Source organism: Miniopterus natalensis, chromosome 1 (assembly GCF_054644295.1).
Source record: "Miniopterus natalensis isolate mMinNat1 chromosome 1, mMinNat1.hap1, whole genome shotgun sequence".
Classification (NCBI taxonomy): domain Eukaryota; kingdom Metazoa; phylum Chordata; class Mammalia; order Chiroptera; family Miniopteridae; genus Miniopterus; species Miniopterus natalensis.
The window spans coordinates 77,962,444-77,981,702 of NC_142081.1; the positions used below are offsets into that span (position 1 = coordinate 77,962,444).

A 19,259-nucleotide genomic window follows, 5' to 3' on the forward strand; every position below is an offset into this window, starting at 1 on the left:
CAAGACCTTGGATAAAGGGGCACTACTATATAGTTTTTGCGTGTATATATACTATACATATTTGCATAGAATGTTAAGTGAAAAGCAGAAAACAAAACTACATTGAATAACTATGTTTTAAAAACATGTGGAAATGATAAATAGGACTTTTATTCCACATTCATCATGTTTTTTAAATCTAACATTACATAATGAGTGTTTTTCAATATCATTAAATTTTACTCAGAAACATTATTTATTTATTTTTAAAATTAAATTTATTGGGGTGACATTGGTTGAAAACATTATATAGGGTTTAGAGTGTACAATTCTATTCTATGATACATCATCTGTATATTGCAGTGTTTGCTCACCACCCAGAGTCTCCCTCCATCACTATATATTTGCCTCCCTTTACTCTCTTCACCCCCCGCAGAAACATGATCTTTAAGTGGCTACATATATCATTGTATAAATTTCCTATAATTTAACCTCTATATTGGTTCTTTTTTTGTATCATAAAATTGTGATGAACATCTTAAATTTTTGTTCTATTTGTATGAATGATCAAATATATATTGAGCTCCTACTATGTGTCAGCTACTGTGCTAGGCACAAGAGAGAAAACAGTGAGCAAAAGAGGCATGGTCCCATCTTCAGGGAGTTAGCAATCTAATGAGGGTGCTTAACCCTCATTAATCCACTGGTCATAAAATAAAATTGTAAATATATACTATGATTAAAAGGGAAGGCACATGTTGCTGACAGCATACACCAGACCAGAGACCAGAGACCTGCTCTAGTCTGGGGGATCATGGAAGATCTCTTGGAGGAAGTAATATTGGGCTTGAGATCTGGATGAAAAGTTGGAGACAGATGAGCAATGAGGCTGGACAAGAGCAATCTAGGCAGTGGGAACAGTGAATGCAAAGGCCCTGTGGGAGGGAGCAGCATGGGGCATTTGAGGAAGAGTCTGGAGGAGCTGTAGCTCAGAAAGCAAGAGGGTGTAGGAGCCAGAGAGGTGGGGTTGGTAGCAAGAGGGTGGAAGTTGGGCCCTGCAGGCCTCATTGTAGATCTTTTTTTAAAAAAATCCTCATCCAAGGATATTTTATACAATGCTTTTTAGAGAGAGTGGTAGGGAGGGGGAGAGAGAGAGAGAGAGAAACACAGATGTGAGAAAGACACATCGATTGGTTGCCTCCTGCACAGGGCCAAGGATTGAGCCTGCAACAGAGGTATGTGCCCTTGGCTGAAATCGAACCTGGGACCCTGCAGGACCGCTCTAACCACTGAACAAAACCAGCTAGGGCTCATTGTAGATTTTGATCTTTATCCTAAAAGGAAAAGAGATCGAAGGATCGTAAACTGGATAAACACTGAACTTGGGAAAGATTCCTCCGCCTACAGTGTGGAGCACAGGCTGGAGATGGGGTGAGAATGGGAGGAAATTGAACAGTCATCCTGGTGAGAGGTGATGGCAGCCTGGGCCAGGGAGCTTGGGAAGAAGTGAACAAATCTGAGAGATGTTTTATAAGATAAAATTTGGAGGACTGGCAGTGGATTGGTTAAGGAGGGAAGAAGGAGGAGGGGGTGTCGGGATGCTGTCTGGTTTTTGACTTGCTGAACTGGAGGCACAGTCTCTACATCAGGAATACTGGAAAGGAAGCAAGTTTGGTGGAGGAGCTACAATCATGAAGCTGAGTTAGACAATCTTTTTTTTAAAAATTTTTCTTTTGTAAAGAGCCAATTTTTGCAGTCTTGCTTTAATTGAAGAAGAAATTAGGAGTTGTTTAATTTCCACATGTTAGTGAATTTCCTGTTCTCTTTCCATTATTAATTTCTAACTTCACTGTGATCATAAAACATGTTTTGTTTCAATCTACTGATTCAAAATAGAAAAACAAAGGCAATTCTTTATTTATTTTATTTCCCCTTTAATCTTCCAGAATTTGGGAGATTACCGCACATGGTGACAATAAATAGAAGGACCAAAGTATCATCCCACAGAATAATTAATTGGTGATAGGAGAAAACAGAACTTTGTAATGGTAGGGATCAACCTTGGCCTCATTATCAGTGGGGTAACCAGGTAAGTGTGCAGCTGATGTGAATGCAGTACGAAGGACACAGCACCACCTATGAAGTATTCTCACCAAAATGTTTAACCTGAATCTAACCAACCTTTTAGATTTAACTGCCAGTTTACAGGGACTAGAGGAACAGGGAAATGACATCACAAGGAAACTGTCAGACAAATACAGAAAGTGTGACATTCTACTGAATACACTGAGTTTCTTTAACAACTCAATGGCATTTTTTTAAAAAAGGTGTTTTGGAGACTATTCTAGATTACAAGAGACTTAAAAGAATAAAACCAAATGCACCGTGTGGACTTTGTTGGACCACTGTTTGAACACACCAGCTATAAAAAGACATTTTGGGGACAGTGGTGGAAATTTTTATGTAAATCAAGTATCAGATTATATTAAGAAGCTGTTAATTTTGTTAGGTGTGATAATGGTCTCTCTCTGATGTACAAGCCAGAACTCAGAATCTCAGGACCAGGTCCGGTGGGACTCAGGCAGTACACCCAGCAGCATGTGACCCTATTTCTCACCTGTTCTATGTCACTGTCCAGGAAGAAACTGACCCTTCCTGTTGGCATTTTTGGTAAAGCTTCAGCTTTGGTCAGTTCTCTTTCACAGCTCCTTCCTCATGTTTCCACAAAAAATGTGAGAATGTGAAAAGGCCTGAATTAGTAAATAAGATTTCTTATTTTGCTTTAGAATAGGCTTGTTTATATAGCATAGGAGCTGAAGTTCCTGTTACCTTTAAAAAACACACAGTTGTGATGGTTTGGATTTTACCTATTTTACTTTCTATTAATTTAACTATTCATAGAATCCATCTTGCTCTTCTTAATTGTCACCCTAATAAGATCAACCAGGAATTGGACAGCTGAATCACCACAGTTTAGCTGGTCGCCTACCTAGTCTACTGACCTTGGTAGAGGAATACTATAGAAAGTAAGGTCTACAAATCTTTATTTAGATATCCCTTCTCTTATCTTGATGTAGAGCTTGCAGCCCCAGATTGTACACAACATTTCTAAGTGCTGGGGAAAAGAGGAAAGGAGGGAACTTACATTTATTGAGTAGCTATTATTGGCCAGACATTATACATTATACTACTTTACTGATGTTTACTCATTTAATTGGTGATAAATATAAAGTAGTAGTTAAGAGAGATGGCTCTAAAAATGTAATGAGAGAAAGAAGGAAAGGTGGATGTGAAAGAAAGAAATGGGGATGTAAACCTGGCAAAATGTTAACAATTATTGAATCTAAATGGAGGGTACATGTGTTCTCTGCACTATTCTTTCAACTTTTTAAAATTTTCACAATTAAAATAAAGAATTTTCTCAAATAGGTAAACAAAATTATCATATGACCTAGCATATGGCTGTTAGATATATAACCAAGAGAAGTGAAAACTTAAATCCACACACACAAGAACTTATACACAAATGTTCATAGCCTCATTACTTGCTGTAACCGAAAAGTGAAAACAACCCGAAAGCCCATCAAGGGATGAATGGATAAACAGAAGTGCTGTCCCCACGATGGAATAGTATTTGGCAATCAAAAGTCAATATATGAAACAACCTGGATAAATTTTGAAAGCATTATGCTAAGTAAAAGAAGCCAGTCACAAACCATATATATTTTATGATTTCATTTATATAAAATGTCCAGAACTGTCAAATCTATAGAAATAGAAAGCAGATTAGTGGCTGCCTAGGACTGGGAGTAGAGGGTTAGGGGTGGAGTGATTGCTAATGGACATGGGGTTTCTTTTAGGAGGGATAAAAATGTTCTAATATTAGACTGTCGTGCCCTGGCAGGTGTGGCTAAGTGGTTTGAGAGTTGGCCCTCGAACGTAAGAGTCGAAGGTTATGTTCCTGGTCAAGGGCACATGCACGTACCTGGGTTGCAGTGCATGCGGGAGGACCAATCGATGTGTCTCTCACATCAATGTCTCTTTCTCTCTCTCTCCCTCCCTGCCTCTCCCCCTCCTACTCTTTCTGAAAAATCAATGGAAAAAATATCCTCTGGTGAGGATTAACAACAACAAAAAGATTGTGGTGATAGTTACATAACTGTATTAAAAATCACTAAATTGTACACTTTAAGTGGGTGAATTGTATGATGTGAATTATATCTCAATAAAGCTGTTTTTACAATAGGAAAAAAAAAGGAACAAGTCTGGAGTCAAGATTGTCTGGATTTAGATACTGTCTGTTCCACTTTCATTGTCATATAACCTTGGGCAAGTTATTTAATCTCTAAGTTACAGTTTCTAATACATAAAGGCATAGTAGCACCACTACTTGCCTTGTTTGGGGGGATAATCTATGAGATAATTTATGTGAAGGACCCATAGTAAATGCTCAATAAACGTTAACTATTATTATTGGTTATCCGACAATCCTGGAGTTTGATACTGTTCCCGTTTTTCAGATGAGTGCTCTGAGGCCTACAAAAGTGAATACTTTGTCAAAGATCATGAACTTAGTAGAAAGTAGAAGCAGACATTCTGATGACACGTGACGGCAAAGCCAGGCTTTACCACTATACAATTCTGCCTGCCTGAGTAGATATATCTTTCATAGTATAACATATATTTATAGAAAGTGCTTTAAGAATAATGTAACTGGCCTAGCAGGACATGGCTCAGGGGTTGAGCATCGACCTAGGATCCAGGAGATCGGGGTTTGATTCCTGGTCAGGGAACGTGCCTGAGTTGTGGGCTCGATCCCCAGTCGGGAGCGTGCAGGAGGCAGCTGATCAATGAGGACTCTTTCATCATTGATGTTTCTATCTCTCTCCCTCTCCCTTCCTCTCTCTGAAATCAATAAATATATATTAAAAAAAAAATAATGTAACTGCACATGAGAAATCAATATGCCAAAAAACACATACATAATTTTGACATAGCCTTATATGTCAAAGTTGTATTATTTATTTCATAGTCCCCAAACTTCTCTAGCTTGATCATCTGACATAAAGGGAATCAATAAGATCACAGTTTGGCTTGGTGAGAAACAAGCAGACTTACTCTTTATTCACATAGTATTTCTGAATTGCCTTGGGGCTGTTTTTACAGCCGGGTTAATGGTATTAATTATGTATTACCTAGGTCAGCGATTTTCAACCTTTTTCATCTCTTGGCACACATAAAGGAATTACTAAACTTCTGCAGCACACCAAAAAATTTGCCAATTTGACAAAAAAAATAGGTATAATTTTTATTCATTCACACCGGATGGCTATTGTTGTCAGCTGTCATTTTTTCTCTCTCTCTCCTAAATTTTACAATCTAAAGGAAAAGAGGTCAGTACCCTTGACGAAACAGTCAGGTACTGCATGTTTTCAAAATTCTTGCGGCACACCGGTTGAAAATCGCTGATCTAAGTGCAGCACTGAACACTTTCCACCTTGCGTTATGGCTATTGACATATAGTTCTCTTCTCGGCCAACCCCTGTAGCACAGTTAAGGATGCTAAACATGGAATGTAGCCACTAAATTGTTTTTGAGTGAATAAACAAATACATGCAAGCCACACACTTCAACAGTCATTGGCTCTAATGTGGTAATAAACAGATTTTCCTACAGATGTGTACTTCATGCTCAGGACCAGATGAAGAATAAGACTTACAACCAAAGAGTTAAAGTCCTCTTCATCCCAGAAATGGGCAAAAAGCCATGAAAACCCTACTGATTAAGCTACAGAAACAACTACCACTTATTCCCCCAAAGCACTGGAAGTTCCCGTTTAATCTCCTCTATCTCTACTCTCTTCCTCAAACATACACAGCTGAGATTTTCCTGCTTCTTCCGTAAACCTGTTAAATAATGCCTAAGGTTAACAATCTAGTATAGGATGCACTGGAGCTGTGTAAGCTGTATGCATGTGAAAAGCCTTCCAGCCTCCATGGGAAACAAGTTTGGCTGAATTCTTAAATATAGAAGTCTAGTCGGCCACACCCACCTGGCCCAGAGGGAAATTACATGCCTGGCACTTAGTGCTGTGTCTGGCACATACTAAGCATTCAGTAAATGTTTGTTGTATGAATGACTGAAATTGTCTGCTTTTCTTTGGCTCCTACTCATATTGTCCACATTTTATATTAGAATTCTCATGTTTGCAGGTACAGATTTGAGTTTCCCTGTATGGGCTAGGGGCAATGCTGTAGATGAGAAAATAAGAGGAATGTTTGAAAACAGTACAATTAGAAAAAGAGAAAAGTGAAGAGATTTTTTAAAAAAAAGTTTTTATGCTAAAATATTTATTTTAGGGTTTGAACTCTGTGCAGGTGAATCAGTTCTCTTTTTTCTTATAGGGAAGAGCGCGAACGCAGTCCCCCACTACCACAAATTATGCAGTCGAGTTTCCCACATTTGGGGAAATCGCAGGGGTCAGCACATCCGGAGTGCAATGGATAAGCCTTGCCCTGGGAAAACCACCTTCGTGATCATGGTATCTCCCCTGCCAGGTATCATTTCAGTTCTCTTTATTCTGTGGCTATGGTATAGTCCCAAACCTGTTTAGTGTTTTGTTAATATATGCTTTTGAAGAGGAAAGGGAAGGCAAAGCAAGAGGCAAATCCACCACCAATTTCAAGAAAACAAACAAATGAAACTCAAAGCACAGAGAGCAGCACTTTAATGCACTCAAAGACTGTGAAGATTATGGGCCTCTCTGATAATTTCCTGACTACCAGCAAAATAATATGCAGAGATTAAATGAGGCACGATATTCTACTGTAAAATCTGGAAACACAGAACCACTTAGATCCTCCGCAGTGCACGTGAAATTTCATTTGTTCGACAACTTTTTAATTTAAATGCTTTCTATGTACCAGGAGCTATTTTAGGTGCTGGAGATCCAAGTTAGGGGCTGAAACGAATGTGAAGCATGAAGAACACTAGAAGATAGTCAGAGGAGAAAGTTGCAAGAAATAATATTGGTAGAAACTTGCTTTCAATCCTATAAGGTCCCATAAAGTACTGGCTATTCTCTCTTCCTTGACAGATAAGCTTCTGGCAAAAATAGTCTATACCTCTACTACTGTATAGAATTAAGAATAAGCATTTAGCCCAGCCGGGTGTGGCTCAGCGGTTGAGCATCGACTTGGGATCCAGGTGATCGGGGTTCGATTCCCGGTCAGGGCACATGCCCGGGTTGTGGGCTCGATCAATGACTCTTTCATCATTGATGTTTCTCTCTCTCTCCCTCTCCTTTCCTCTCTCTGAAATCAATAAAGATGTATATATATAAAATTAAAAAAAAAAAAGCATTTAGAACTTTTATAGAATTTGACATGGCCACAGCATTCAAGTCTGTCAACTGCACACTTGTCTTGTTGAACACAATATAGACCAGCTTGGTTGTCACCCAAATCTCAGGGTACCTTGCCCCTGGCACAAGTGGCATACTAGTCACATAGCAGGGCTGTGGTCAATACACAACAGATTGGAAATTACAAATACTGTGCTTCACCATAAACGTTTGAAAAGCACTGGTCTATACCATACTGACTCCACTTCATCTCTCTAGTTCAGTTTTCAAACTATTTCAATCTGGCATCCGCCCTCCCCAATCTGCTAAAAATGCCATGGGAAAGGTCACTGACCTCCTTATGGCCAAGTTTGGTGGATTCTCTTGTTGTCCTCATATGTGACATCTCTGTAGCATTTGACACCCACCCTTTGCTTCTGACCTACCTGACAACTCCTGTCTGTCTTCTTTCCAGGCTTCTCTTCTTATGCTACACTCACAGGTTATTGCTGGGCAATTTTATTGACTGATGTTCCATGGCTTCTATGATATAATGCTGACTTCTAAATTTCTATTTCCAGGGTTATAAACTCGATGGTACACTAATGTGCTTAGAACATTTACCAAGAAACCTATTTTAAGTTAAAAAAGCAAGATAAACAGAGAATTTTTATTTATTTATAATTTTCAAAATTATACATTTAGTCCCAGACCTTCCTTTTCTTTTTCTTTTCGTTAATCCTCACCAGAGGATATATTTTCTACTGATTTTTAGAGAGAGTGGAAGGGAGAGAGGGAGGGCAAGAGGGAGAGGGAGAGAGAGCGAGAAACACGGATGTGAAAGAGACACAATTGGTTGCCTCCTTCAGGGCCCCCCCCATGCTCAGCCGCTGAGCCACGCTGGCCAGGCTCATTTACATTCTTCACTACATATTGTGGTAGTTATCACATTGCCATAGATATGTAATACATTAATAAGGATACATATTAAGGTATCACAAATTTGATATATAACATATATATTATTAATATTAAAACATTTTTCTGAGAAGTGATTCATAGGCTTTACCAGACTGCCAAAGGGACCCATGGCACAAGAAAAGGTTAAAAACCCCATGACAATTATCCATGTGGAACACAGAGTTCCCAAAGTAAAATCTCTCCTTTGGCACTAGTCTTCCTCCTAAATGATTTAATGGAAGTGGTGATTAAAAAGCCATTTTTGGCCCAGCCAGCTCAGCGGTTGAGCATCCGCCTGTGATCCAGGAAATTGCAGTTCGATTCCCAGTCAGGGCACATGCCCGGGTTGCCCGCTCGATCCCCAGTGGGGGGCGTTCGGGAGGCAGCCTTTCAATGACTCTCTCATCACTGATGTCTCTCTCTCCCCCTTCCTCTCTCTGAAATCAATGATATAAAAAAAACCCCATCATTGTCTTGATGTTAAGGAGATATACTCAGTGAAGAAAGAGCCTGTTGGAACCTCGTTTCAAATAACAATTCTATATTTGAAGGGAAAATGTCTTAATTTTTAAAAAACATTTTCTCTAAGCTTTGTTTAAAACCATCTTCTGTTGATTCTTCTTTTTTCCTGCATTCCCATAGTTCTTGTTCAGTTGCTTATCACTGAAGATTTATTAGTTCACAAGTCAGTTTTGTTTCACCAAGTAGATTATAAAAGTACCCTTGAAAATTTATTTCTCAGGATGGCCAAAATAGTGTTCTACAAAAAGACACTCAATAAATGCTTCCTGATGAGTGTAAGGCTTTTCAGAAAAGTAAATTTATTTACCATAAGAGCAATATTAAAAATTAATAAGGTTAAGTAATTTTATTACAGGGTGGTGAAAAGAGAAATCTTTGATTCTGGATAGTACTTGTGAAAGGAATGAAGACACTGTGTTTATAAGTAGCTTTTACTCACTAGTAAGAATTAAAAATCCTTTTTAATAGAAAGTGATCTTTCAGATGACCTGAAAATTCCATTTTCTATCACCAGTAGAACAGCCAGGCTTTATCTAATGAGCAGATTATGTGATGAAAAACATTGCTAAATTCCTTCTAAAATATTTGTTCTAGGAATTTAGCCACGGCTTATCTGTGGACAAAAATTTTATGATAAAAGCTCACACACACAGAATAGAAAATACACCTGTGATTTTTTAAAACTATAGGATATTCCATTTCAAAGGTTCTATAGCTGTGATAGTTTTAAATTTTTCTTATCTATTGAAACCAGTTATATAAAAATTACTGCAAATCAGGCTTGTAAATCTAAATTAAAATAGCAGACCTGTAAATTTTTAGTCAATGATTTCATGCTTTCAAAATGCTTCATTAAAAATGTGGTTTTCCTTTCACATTTATAGGTTTCTTACTGACTTTTCTGAGCCAATTTAATGCTTAAATGACCTTAAATGTCAGTAATACTAAAAATATTTTTCAAATTATTAAAGCTACACCTTTCATTTAATTATGAAATTAATCAGGTTCTGTCAATTCTCAATTCTCCTACATACCTCTCAAATATATTCATTCCAAATGTACTTGCCACTGCCTTAATTCAGGCCTCCCTTCCTAACTGCTTCCAATTTCCTCACCATCCCATACATTCTCAACATGGTGAGACTTGTGGTTCAGAAAGATCAAGCCACTCCTCTGCTTAAAACTGTTATGGCTCCTCAGCATGCAGTTTTCATGTTCATTAGCACAGTACCCATGGCCCTCCCTCAATGATCTGGGTCGTACCTACCTCTCCTGCACTTCTCTCACCACAGTGCTTCCCACTAGACGAATCAGCTCTCAACTATTTGCAGGCCTCTGCATAGCTTTTCTTTCACCAGGACCATTCTTTCATATTGAGCTCTGGCGAATTCCATCATCCTTCACAACCCAGCTCAAACATTACTTCTTTTTTTTTAAAAAAAAAAAATATCTTTATTGATTTCAGAGAGGAAAGGAGGGGGAGAGAGAGAGATAGAAACATCAACGATGAGAGAGTCATTGGTTGAGCCCGCAACCCGGGCATGTGCCCTGACCGGGAATCGAACCCTGATCACCTGGATCCTAGGTCAATGCTCAACCGCTGAGCCACGCCCGGCCGGGCTCAAACATTACTTCTATAAGGCCTTCTTGAAGCCCAGACAACTCCAAAATTAATCACTTTCTCTTATCACCTTGTATGATATGTTTATATGCTTCCCTTTCCTAATCACTGTAAATTTTATGAGACCATGAAAGGTGCTTCATGTTTGTTGAACTGAACTGAATTTGATTTAATGTGAGTAATTGGGAAACAGGGGTAAGTTTCCAGAGTGATTCATAGTGGCCAGGATGATCAAGTTTCTCCACAGTAAACATAAATCTTATGTGATTAATCACAGGGATACCAGATCCTCTTGGAATAGCACACAAAACACAGACTCTTAGATTGAATGTTTCTGGCTTTCTGCAAAATATACACATTATGTTAAAGGATGGTTTATTTAGCTTACACTGGGCACTAGGAACTAAGATCTATTAAACTTTATCATAGTCATACCAGGAAAAGTAGAGTACTGATACATTGGAAACTATTTTGTAAAATAATTCCTTTTTTGAACAGTAAAAATTATACCAGAATTGCCTATTAGCAAATCCCAATAGAACAAAATTAGGTGGCACAAGAAATACAGAAAAAATTTGTGGCTTTAAATATTTATGGTAGATGGCACTAAGTCATGCAGCAAGCATTCAGATGCATAATTTTCAAGATCTAAATCTACTCCTCTGTGACTAAGGCCACAACAAAGTTCTTTTTCTGGGATGAAAAATACTAGGGAATTTGCACAAATAATAAAGGGTTTGGGAAAAGTAGGTTTATAGTTGTGACACTCCTTTGAGTTAATAAAACTATTGTTAATAATCATAACCTGCATATCTTTTTCCATATGAGGAACTGTAAAGCTACTTTTGCCCACCCTGTATTTAAGAATAAAGTCTCTCCTCCTACCGGCATACACAAATAACTTAACACTAGGTTTTGCTACAGAAATCTCCCTAATAGTCATAAGAGTTTAATAGTAATTTGTCCGCAGTATTTAAAATTAGCTCATGATTTAACTTTACTTGTTCTTTTCTGTATTTTGCAGAGGTTCCACACTGAACACATTACTACTGAAATAAAACACAATTATTTTAAAGAGTTACCCAGAAGAATATCAACCATATTAGCTTAGTCCATATTTTTAGGGTTTTTCTATGAGAATGTCACTAGATTTTCTGTTTCCCCTAAGGCTTGTTTTCTAGAATTCTATTCATTTACCTTACAAATTGCCAAGAGAAAATCTGAATAAATTAAAATACCCGGCTCAGAAGAAAACTTTTTAGTTGCAGTGGCAATGACACTGAATTCCAAAACTTTTTTCTATAGCCAGGATACAAGATATTAATTCAGTCACCTGGAATTTCTTAAGAACTGCTGCACTGTAACTATAAAGCATTTTTTCTTTAGCAGGCAGATAAAAACAAAACCAAAATAAAGAGGGAAATACTGTTAAATCAACTTCATAACAAATAGAATTCTAATGCAATTATTCAAAGTGTACACATTACTTGATATGTAATAGTATTAAAAACTACAAATCAACAACTTTTACTTTAAAAAATCAGTTAAGCCTAAAAAAAAAAAAAAGACACATTCTAAAATCTAAATATATTTCAAATTAGGAAAATTGCTAACACCAGTTTTGTTAACTCTTCGCTCCCTTCCATCTCATATAAGACTTTTTGAAATGGAAGCCATATTAAAAAAAAATTTCTACACATTTCTTCCTAACACAATTATCAATAAGCAGCAATGAATAAAGGGAATGGCACTCTTTCAATCTTTGATCCATAGCTATTTTCCAAAAAAGGTATAAACCATAATTTAATCCTTATGTGCAATTCTTTTCCATTTATTTCATGAAGTCTACATCTCTTATCTTCGTTTTTATCTTCACCCGAGGATATGTTTTATTTTAGAGAGAGGGAGAGAGATATATCGATGTGAAAGTGAAACATCCATCAGTTCCCTCTCAGCACCCCAACTGAGGATGGAACCCGAAATCTTTTGGTGTACAGTCCACAGTCCAACTGACTGAGTCACGCGACCAGGGCTCATGTTTTATTTCTTGTGTGGTATAGCAAAGTTTTATGATGTCTAGAACAAATACTCTGTTGCCATTTTTACAAAACTGTGTCTAATTATGCTAACTTGGGAATTGCCTTTCTTTTTATCTGGCGATTTAGTTTGCAGCTAATTAAAAAAAAAGGTTCCATCAGCTCACAGGAACACAAAGGCAGCTTTGGGCCATATGCCCAGGAATTTTCTGATTCACTCAGTAACTATCAACTTTCCAAAGGAAATACTTGAAATTCCACTATTAAAAATATATAAAATGAGAAAAAAGTGCTACAAGAAAATAGTACCCATTAACATAAGTGCTTTTTCATTTCTGTGAGAAAATGATACGAAAATCTGTTCCAAAATTTTATGTCAAATAAACTACTAAAATGTTGTGTATACATAATCAAATTAGCTGTCAAAAATAAATAAATGAAAAATATTTATACATCTAGATGAAGAGTAATCACAGCTAATTCCAAGTTAACATGTCCAGAGTACATGTAAGAAATATCTAATAGGCTAAAAAGAAGTAAACAGTTATTTTACATTTTTAAAGATTACTTTATCTTTCAATAACTAAAAAAAAGTTGATCAACCTTCTTTCTCTTAATGGCAACAAATTCCTTTGTGTGCCTTTAATGATAGAGGTACTAAGGCAAATATGACTTGTTTAAATATTAATGATATTTTAGATACCTTGCTGAGATACAGTAATGGCTCCTTTATCTAGAGCTCAGCTATCTTACATACCTTACTTATAAAAAAATAAAACCAAAACCCAAAAAGTACACCAAAGTTCTTTACGCAGCCAAAAGGAATGTTAGGTTCATGTGCTCAGGCATTTTGCTCTCAAGGTAACTTACTCTGAATCTATTCACCATCTTATACCTAATTCTAACAAACTTGGCTTTCCAAATCCACACGAGACGAAAAGCAACAATTATGAGCCCTTGCCCGGCTGGGCGTGGCTCAGCGGTTAAGCGTCGACCTAGGATCCAGGCGATCAGGGTTCGATTCCCGGTCAGGGCACATGCCCGGGTTGCGGGCTGCAGCCGATCAATGACTCTCTCATCATTGATGTTTCTGTCTCTCTTTCTCCCTCTCCTTTCCTCTCTCTCAAATCAATAAAAATATATTAAAAAAACAAAACAAAAAACAATGATGAGCCCTAGCCAGTGTGGCTCAGTTGGTTGGGTGTTGTTCCATGCACCAAAAGGTTGCTGGTTTGATTCCAGTCAGGGGCTTGCACAAGGCAGCTGACTGATGTCTTGTTCTCACATACATGTTTCTCTCTCTCCCTCTCCCTTCCTCTCTCAAAAAAACCTCACCAAAAAACAATAAAAAAGCAACAATTATGAGAAACTACTATAGATAGGCAAAGCATACTGATAACAGCAAAATGCAGAATCTGAGAGTTTACAAGTATGGAAGTCAAAAGGAAAGCTACAAAAAAGGAAAGGCATAAGGTTACTTAAGAGCAATCCTTTACCTACTTCTGGAGACTCTCAATCAAGTCAGCATGCTAGTACATTATACAATTGAGATTAATAATGACCTTGAATAATACAGTTCCTTCTTTTTAAGTATTACATTTTGATACCAGCCTACCTCTAGATAGGGTGACCACATCTGGTTTGCTTGGGATTGTCCCAGATTAAGCCTGTTGTTCTGGTATAATTATTACTAGCTCTCCCCTTCACTCTTCAAAGTGTCCTGGTTTGGACTATAACTTTTAGGGTCATCCTATTGAGTATATACTATATGCCAGGAATTATTCATCCCAGGTGCTTTCACTTGTCCTCATAATCCTATGAAATAGAGTACAATTATTATCCTCTTTTTATACATGAACTAAGACTGAGAAGTTAAACGATTTCCCTAATTATCATTCAATTAGTAAGTGTTAAAGGACTATATGTGAACAACTGAGACATATGATACCAAAGTCCTAATACTTAAACACTATAATACACAGTACTCTCTCTCTTTAGGAAGACAAGTATTGAACAGGGAGAGGGAAATATCCAAGGTTTTAGAAGGATTAAGAGGCATCAAAAAAAAAAAAAAAAAAAAAGAGGCATCAGCTTTCTGGAAAATGTCTATAGTCATGGTTTCCACAATCCCATAAACTTACAATACTGAAACATGTAAGAAAATCTTTGAAGTGTAAAAAAAGTTCAAAGTTTTATGAGCATGGGCTCTCTTAGGATACAAAAATTCCAAAACAGTAATATTTCTCTAACTTTATTTCCTCTTTTATTTTTGACTTCAGAATTGTTCTGAAAATAGTATTTGATCAATCACATATGAAAAAGCAAACTACACTAAAAAAATTAGTAGTCACGAACATCAACTCAGAGGCTATACTTTATTCTTCATTCTGAAAAAGATGCTACATTTCAGCTAATTAGTCTTTAGATGGTGAGATTAAGCGGGTTACAAAAATAAAGAGGTTCAAAACACTTATAATACTTATTTTTAACATTTTTAAAAACTACTTAACTGTACTCATTTAGAATGAATAGACAAATTACTACATTTACATAGCATTGTCCTGTTTTGCAAAAAGCATTTCCATATTTGATCCTCAGCAATCAGGTATGGTAGACAGGTATTCTCATTCTCATGTTATGAAGAAACTGAGGCTCAGAGAGATTAATTTGCCCAACTGCTTTATGACAGGAAACTGAAGTGGAGGGATGACTCCCAATTCTACATGGATGAAAGCAATTACTTAAATGCTTAAGAGCAAAAGAAAAGCCTCAGACTTCCTTACTGAGACAAAACATACAGTATCTATAAATTCATGCTGTCTGAAAAGCAACATTCACTGGAGCCTGCCTGCGCTTCTCTAGCAGCTTTCATATTCATAGAAAAATGAATCATCATATTTGTTTTGTATCTCAAAGTATTATTAAATTTGCAAACAAAAACGGGACCTATAAAAAAGCAGAACCACATTATTTTTTCAGAGTGGCAAATGCAATGGAAGGTGTTCCCAACCCCTCTATGATTTAACACTGCTGAGATTATTCCTTAACAAGGAAACACTTTTAAAACAATTTTCTCTTAAAGCTTACTTGCCAGAATCCATAAATTAGGTGCTACAAAAGATCTGTATTAGAGAAACCCCAAACACTAGGCTTGTCTTTCAATCTACTGAAAGGTACATTAAATACATGATGCTGGCCACATTATTTTACATAATGATGGAAAACAACAGCTGATAGCCAGTTTGGAACAAATGCCAACTGTTCCCATTTGCCTGACAATGTTAAAATTGCTACAACACTGTTTTCAAAGAATATCGTCGTTATCTCTAAGTGAGAAAGTATAATCAAGTATAATTCTAAAAAAGACTCAAGATAATGGTGGCTCTCTGATTTGCAATATTAGTTTTAAAATTTTTAATGTTCTGAAGTAAACACATCTCAACAGCTTTATATATTTTCATATATTTTATTTTTTTAACACTTATAATTTTGCAAGCTAGCAGTAAAATACTGTCCTCAATATTTTACTAATTAGCACCATATACCTTTTAAAGCTAACTGGAACATTGTTTCATTGTAAATGATTATAAAATAAAATGATCATTTTAAATGCCAAATTAGTCTCAAGTAACATGTGAACCATTAATTTTATCATTATTTTTGGCTTTATGCACAAAGATGTATTTCAAAAATGAATTTAAAAGTAAAATCAGTTCTGTCAATCTAACAAATCAAAGTACCACAGTAAGAGCAGTATTTAATCTCTGAAATTATTATATAATTAAAAAGGCATATAAGAAAGTTGAGAAATCAGCTATAAAAAACAAAACATACTACATAACTTATTTAGAATTCCTTATTTTTTAGAAAAAGGAGGAAAATTCCACGGTACAAGTATCAGTTACACATACGGTTTTGTATATGTCAGTATCTTCCTGCTTTACTTAGGAGTTTGGCCTTACCAAAAAGCCACCAGAATGTCCAGAGTAATTCACAGGGACAGCTGGAAGCCTGAAATAAAATTGCTCAGTGCAAAAGATCCCAAGCCATTCATATAATTTTAAATGGCAGCCTAGATATTTAACTCCTATTTGTTTTCAACTAAAAAATTTTCTGAAAATGAGGAAAAATATCTAATTAACATATTCAAATTACTTCCACACATTAAAAAAGGGAGACTTTTCATTTCCTCTTTTGAGATAAGAACATTCTTCAGAGCTATGGGGTTAAGTTCTAAGCCACGACTGACTGCTTACTAGCATGCCTGTTTTGCATACCAGTAGAATCCAGTCCAGTTTTGCCATTTGTGGATAACTATGACAAGATACAAAAGCATGTGTTTGCCATAAATAGCTCTGGCTAACAGCAAACTGCTCACACTGAGCAGATCAAATTCTCTATAAGGAGAGCAGTCTGAATCACAGCCAAATCCCACTCCTAACGTTTAAAACTGTTATATCAATTTTTTCCCCAATTTGCAAAAATAAGAAATAGTAGCTGAAAGTTTCTTAATATGCAAAGTATTATGAAACTTGTGAAGGACATTTTACAAATTATTTTCATTATGATCAAATACACAAGAAGAGCGTCCTGCTTCTGCTAGCTACTTAACTACTTAGAAATGTAAACGTGAATTAAAAAATAACTACCCTAATTTATCCAAAGAACAAATCAGGTATTGAAGAGTATTTATGTCAAAGTGCAAAAAAATAATTTGATTTCCATATTAACACATAAGGAAATAAATAAACTAATGCTTATAAAAGTATCCCTCTATATTTTATATTAGTTGGCTTTAGCATAGTGTATTTTTTAAACCAAATAAACCCAACAAACTGGAAAATACCATGCATGAATGTTGTATAAAAAAATTCTTAAATGACCAGTGCAGAGATTAATAATAGCTGTTTACCTTAGAAGTTGCTCCACGTAACATTTGCAAAATGTCCAAGGAAAACAAGGCAACGTTCCATAACATGCCACAATTTTTATTGCAAAGTGGCCATTTTTGTGAGGGTGGGGAGTTTGATCTCAAAAACAACGTTCCATTTAAGGCATTTTTATACAGAAATTGCCATCATGACTGATAAAATATCTTAAGTGTTGCAAGACTTACATGGTAAACATAAAACTCCTACCTACACTTATTCAGTAGTGTACACTCAAAGGAAAATAAAAAGGCATTAATAACAGCTACTTCTTTTACGAAGATATGCAGGGAACAGGAATGAACACTGACTTACTAGGAAAAGTTGATGACACAGTTAACACAACTTAATTGGCATTCCTTTTGAGGGTGGGGAGTTAAACTCAATACAAAAAAAGTGCTTTCAATGCATAGTGTTATATCCGTGCTGCCATGTCACAAAAATAGGCTTGCCAAGGCAGGTGAGGTGTATGAATGCTGGAGCCTCACAGAACTGCAATCAAATGCAACTATAAATAATACTGAATAAAGTTTACCATCTGACCAGTGGATAATACTTTCGAGGCATTCAATTAGCTTACCCTTTGCAGTACTCTAAGCTATTCACATTGACAATCACATTCAGTGTAGTGTTTGCTGCAAGGGAGGCATATAACCAGTTGTTTTGGCTAAAATATCATGGGAAGGCATTCCTTGGGTTCTACATCAAAGTAACAGTATTAAACAGTCTAATGGCAATCACTGATAAGCTGCTTACATGAATGATATTTCCTTCATTCTTTTTGTTGGAAGGACCCAGTGGGAAGAGGAAAAACAAAAACAAAAACCTAATACTATTCCATTGACAGCTGGAGAAATGGAAGCTCCTTAAGATCCAGATGGCACTTGACTGTCATTTTATAAGGGTTTTCCTTCAAGTGAAACTACTACGTTGCCTCCCAATTTCTCTCCAAGTGTTGAACGGTCCTTTATGTCATCCAAGCCATTTACTTGCCACTCATGTTTAATACCTAAAAAGAAAAAGACATGAACCCATTACCTTATAATTAAGAAAGAGTAATTCCTCTGCACAAAATATTCAATGTTTGTACCTGTAAATTTCTTTTTAATGGCATCTTTAGAGCTAGCATAAATCATCTTGCTTTTTAAAGGTGCACTTTCAGGAGCCCTACAGAAGGAGAAAAAAAAACACCACAATTGTTGAATCCCACTTAAAAGAAAAACAAAGGCAAAACTGACTATGTTAATAACAATCCTTGCATTTTAAAAGTACTTTTTTCTTTTGTTGTTACACACCAGAATATAAATACTAGGTCTTCTTTCTTAGACTCTTTTGTTTCGTATGTGGCATCGTACAAAGCATATCGGCAATCATTCAGAGGTAGCAACTTCACAAAAGATGTGTAGGGGTCCTCTACAGTATCACCAATGTCACCCACCAAGATCTGCTTTGCTTCCTCTACAATTATTTGTCTTTTGTCATCGCTTAAACAGAAGAGAACAGCTTTCTTTCTTTTTTTGATCTCTTCTTGTGTAGAAGATTTCCTTACTTTCATATCATTAAAAACTTTGATGACTTCATCATTCACTGTAACTCCAGAAGCCTAAAAATAATAATAAAAAAAAGAACAGTAATTCAGAACAAGTATTTTGGTTTTAACCAAAATTGCTGTTTGCCTAGAGAGGATTCACTTTAGTCTGGACATCAAAAATTGCATCTTCCCACGCAAGCAGTCCAATCAGATTTGCCACATTTTAAGTATCAGTATATTATGCACCTATGGATTCTAACTCATCCTGTCCCATTCATCCTTTTAAAAGTGGTTTGCTGGCTGAAGTAAATGGAAGGTAGAGGGAAGGGGACAAATACAA

At 36.3% G+C, this 19,259-nt stretch overlaps 1 protein-coding gene and 1 non-coding gene across 2 annotated transcripts in view; both read right to left on the bottom strand.

Annotated features, from left to right (window-relative positions):
• Window positions 1-6,380: 6,380 nt before the first annotated feature.
• LOC148094233 (U1 spliceosomal RNA) lies at window positions 6,381-6,544 on the bottom strand. The gene has a single exon (XR_015716385.1). It is a non-coding gene; the product is annotated as a U1 spliceosomal RNA (small nuclear RNA).
• Window positions 6,545-14,816: 8,272 nt separating this feature from the next.
• BAZ1A (bromodomain adjacent to zinc finger domain 1A) overlaps window positions 14,817-19,259 on the bottom strand; it is a 112,458-nt gene continuing 108,015 nt past the window's right edge. The window contains exons 25-27 of the mRNA XM_087823435.1: window positions 18,684-18,991; window positions 18,479-18,555; window positions 14,817-18,397 (exon numbers count right to left, since the gene is read on the bottom strand). Of these exons, the coding sequence (XP_087679561.1) occupies window positions 18,285-18,397; window positions 18,479-18,555; window positions 18,684-18,991 (498 nt within the window). The 3' untranslated portion in view covers window positions 14,817-18,284. The remainder of the gene's footprint in view (window positions 18,398-18,478; window positions 18,556-18,683; window positions 18,992-19,259) is intronic.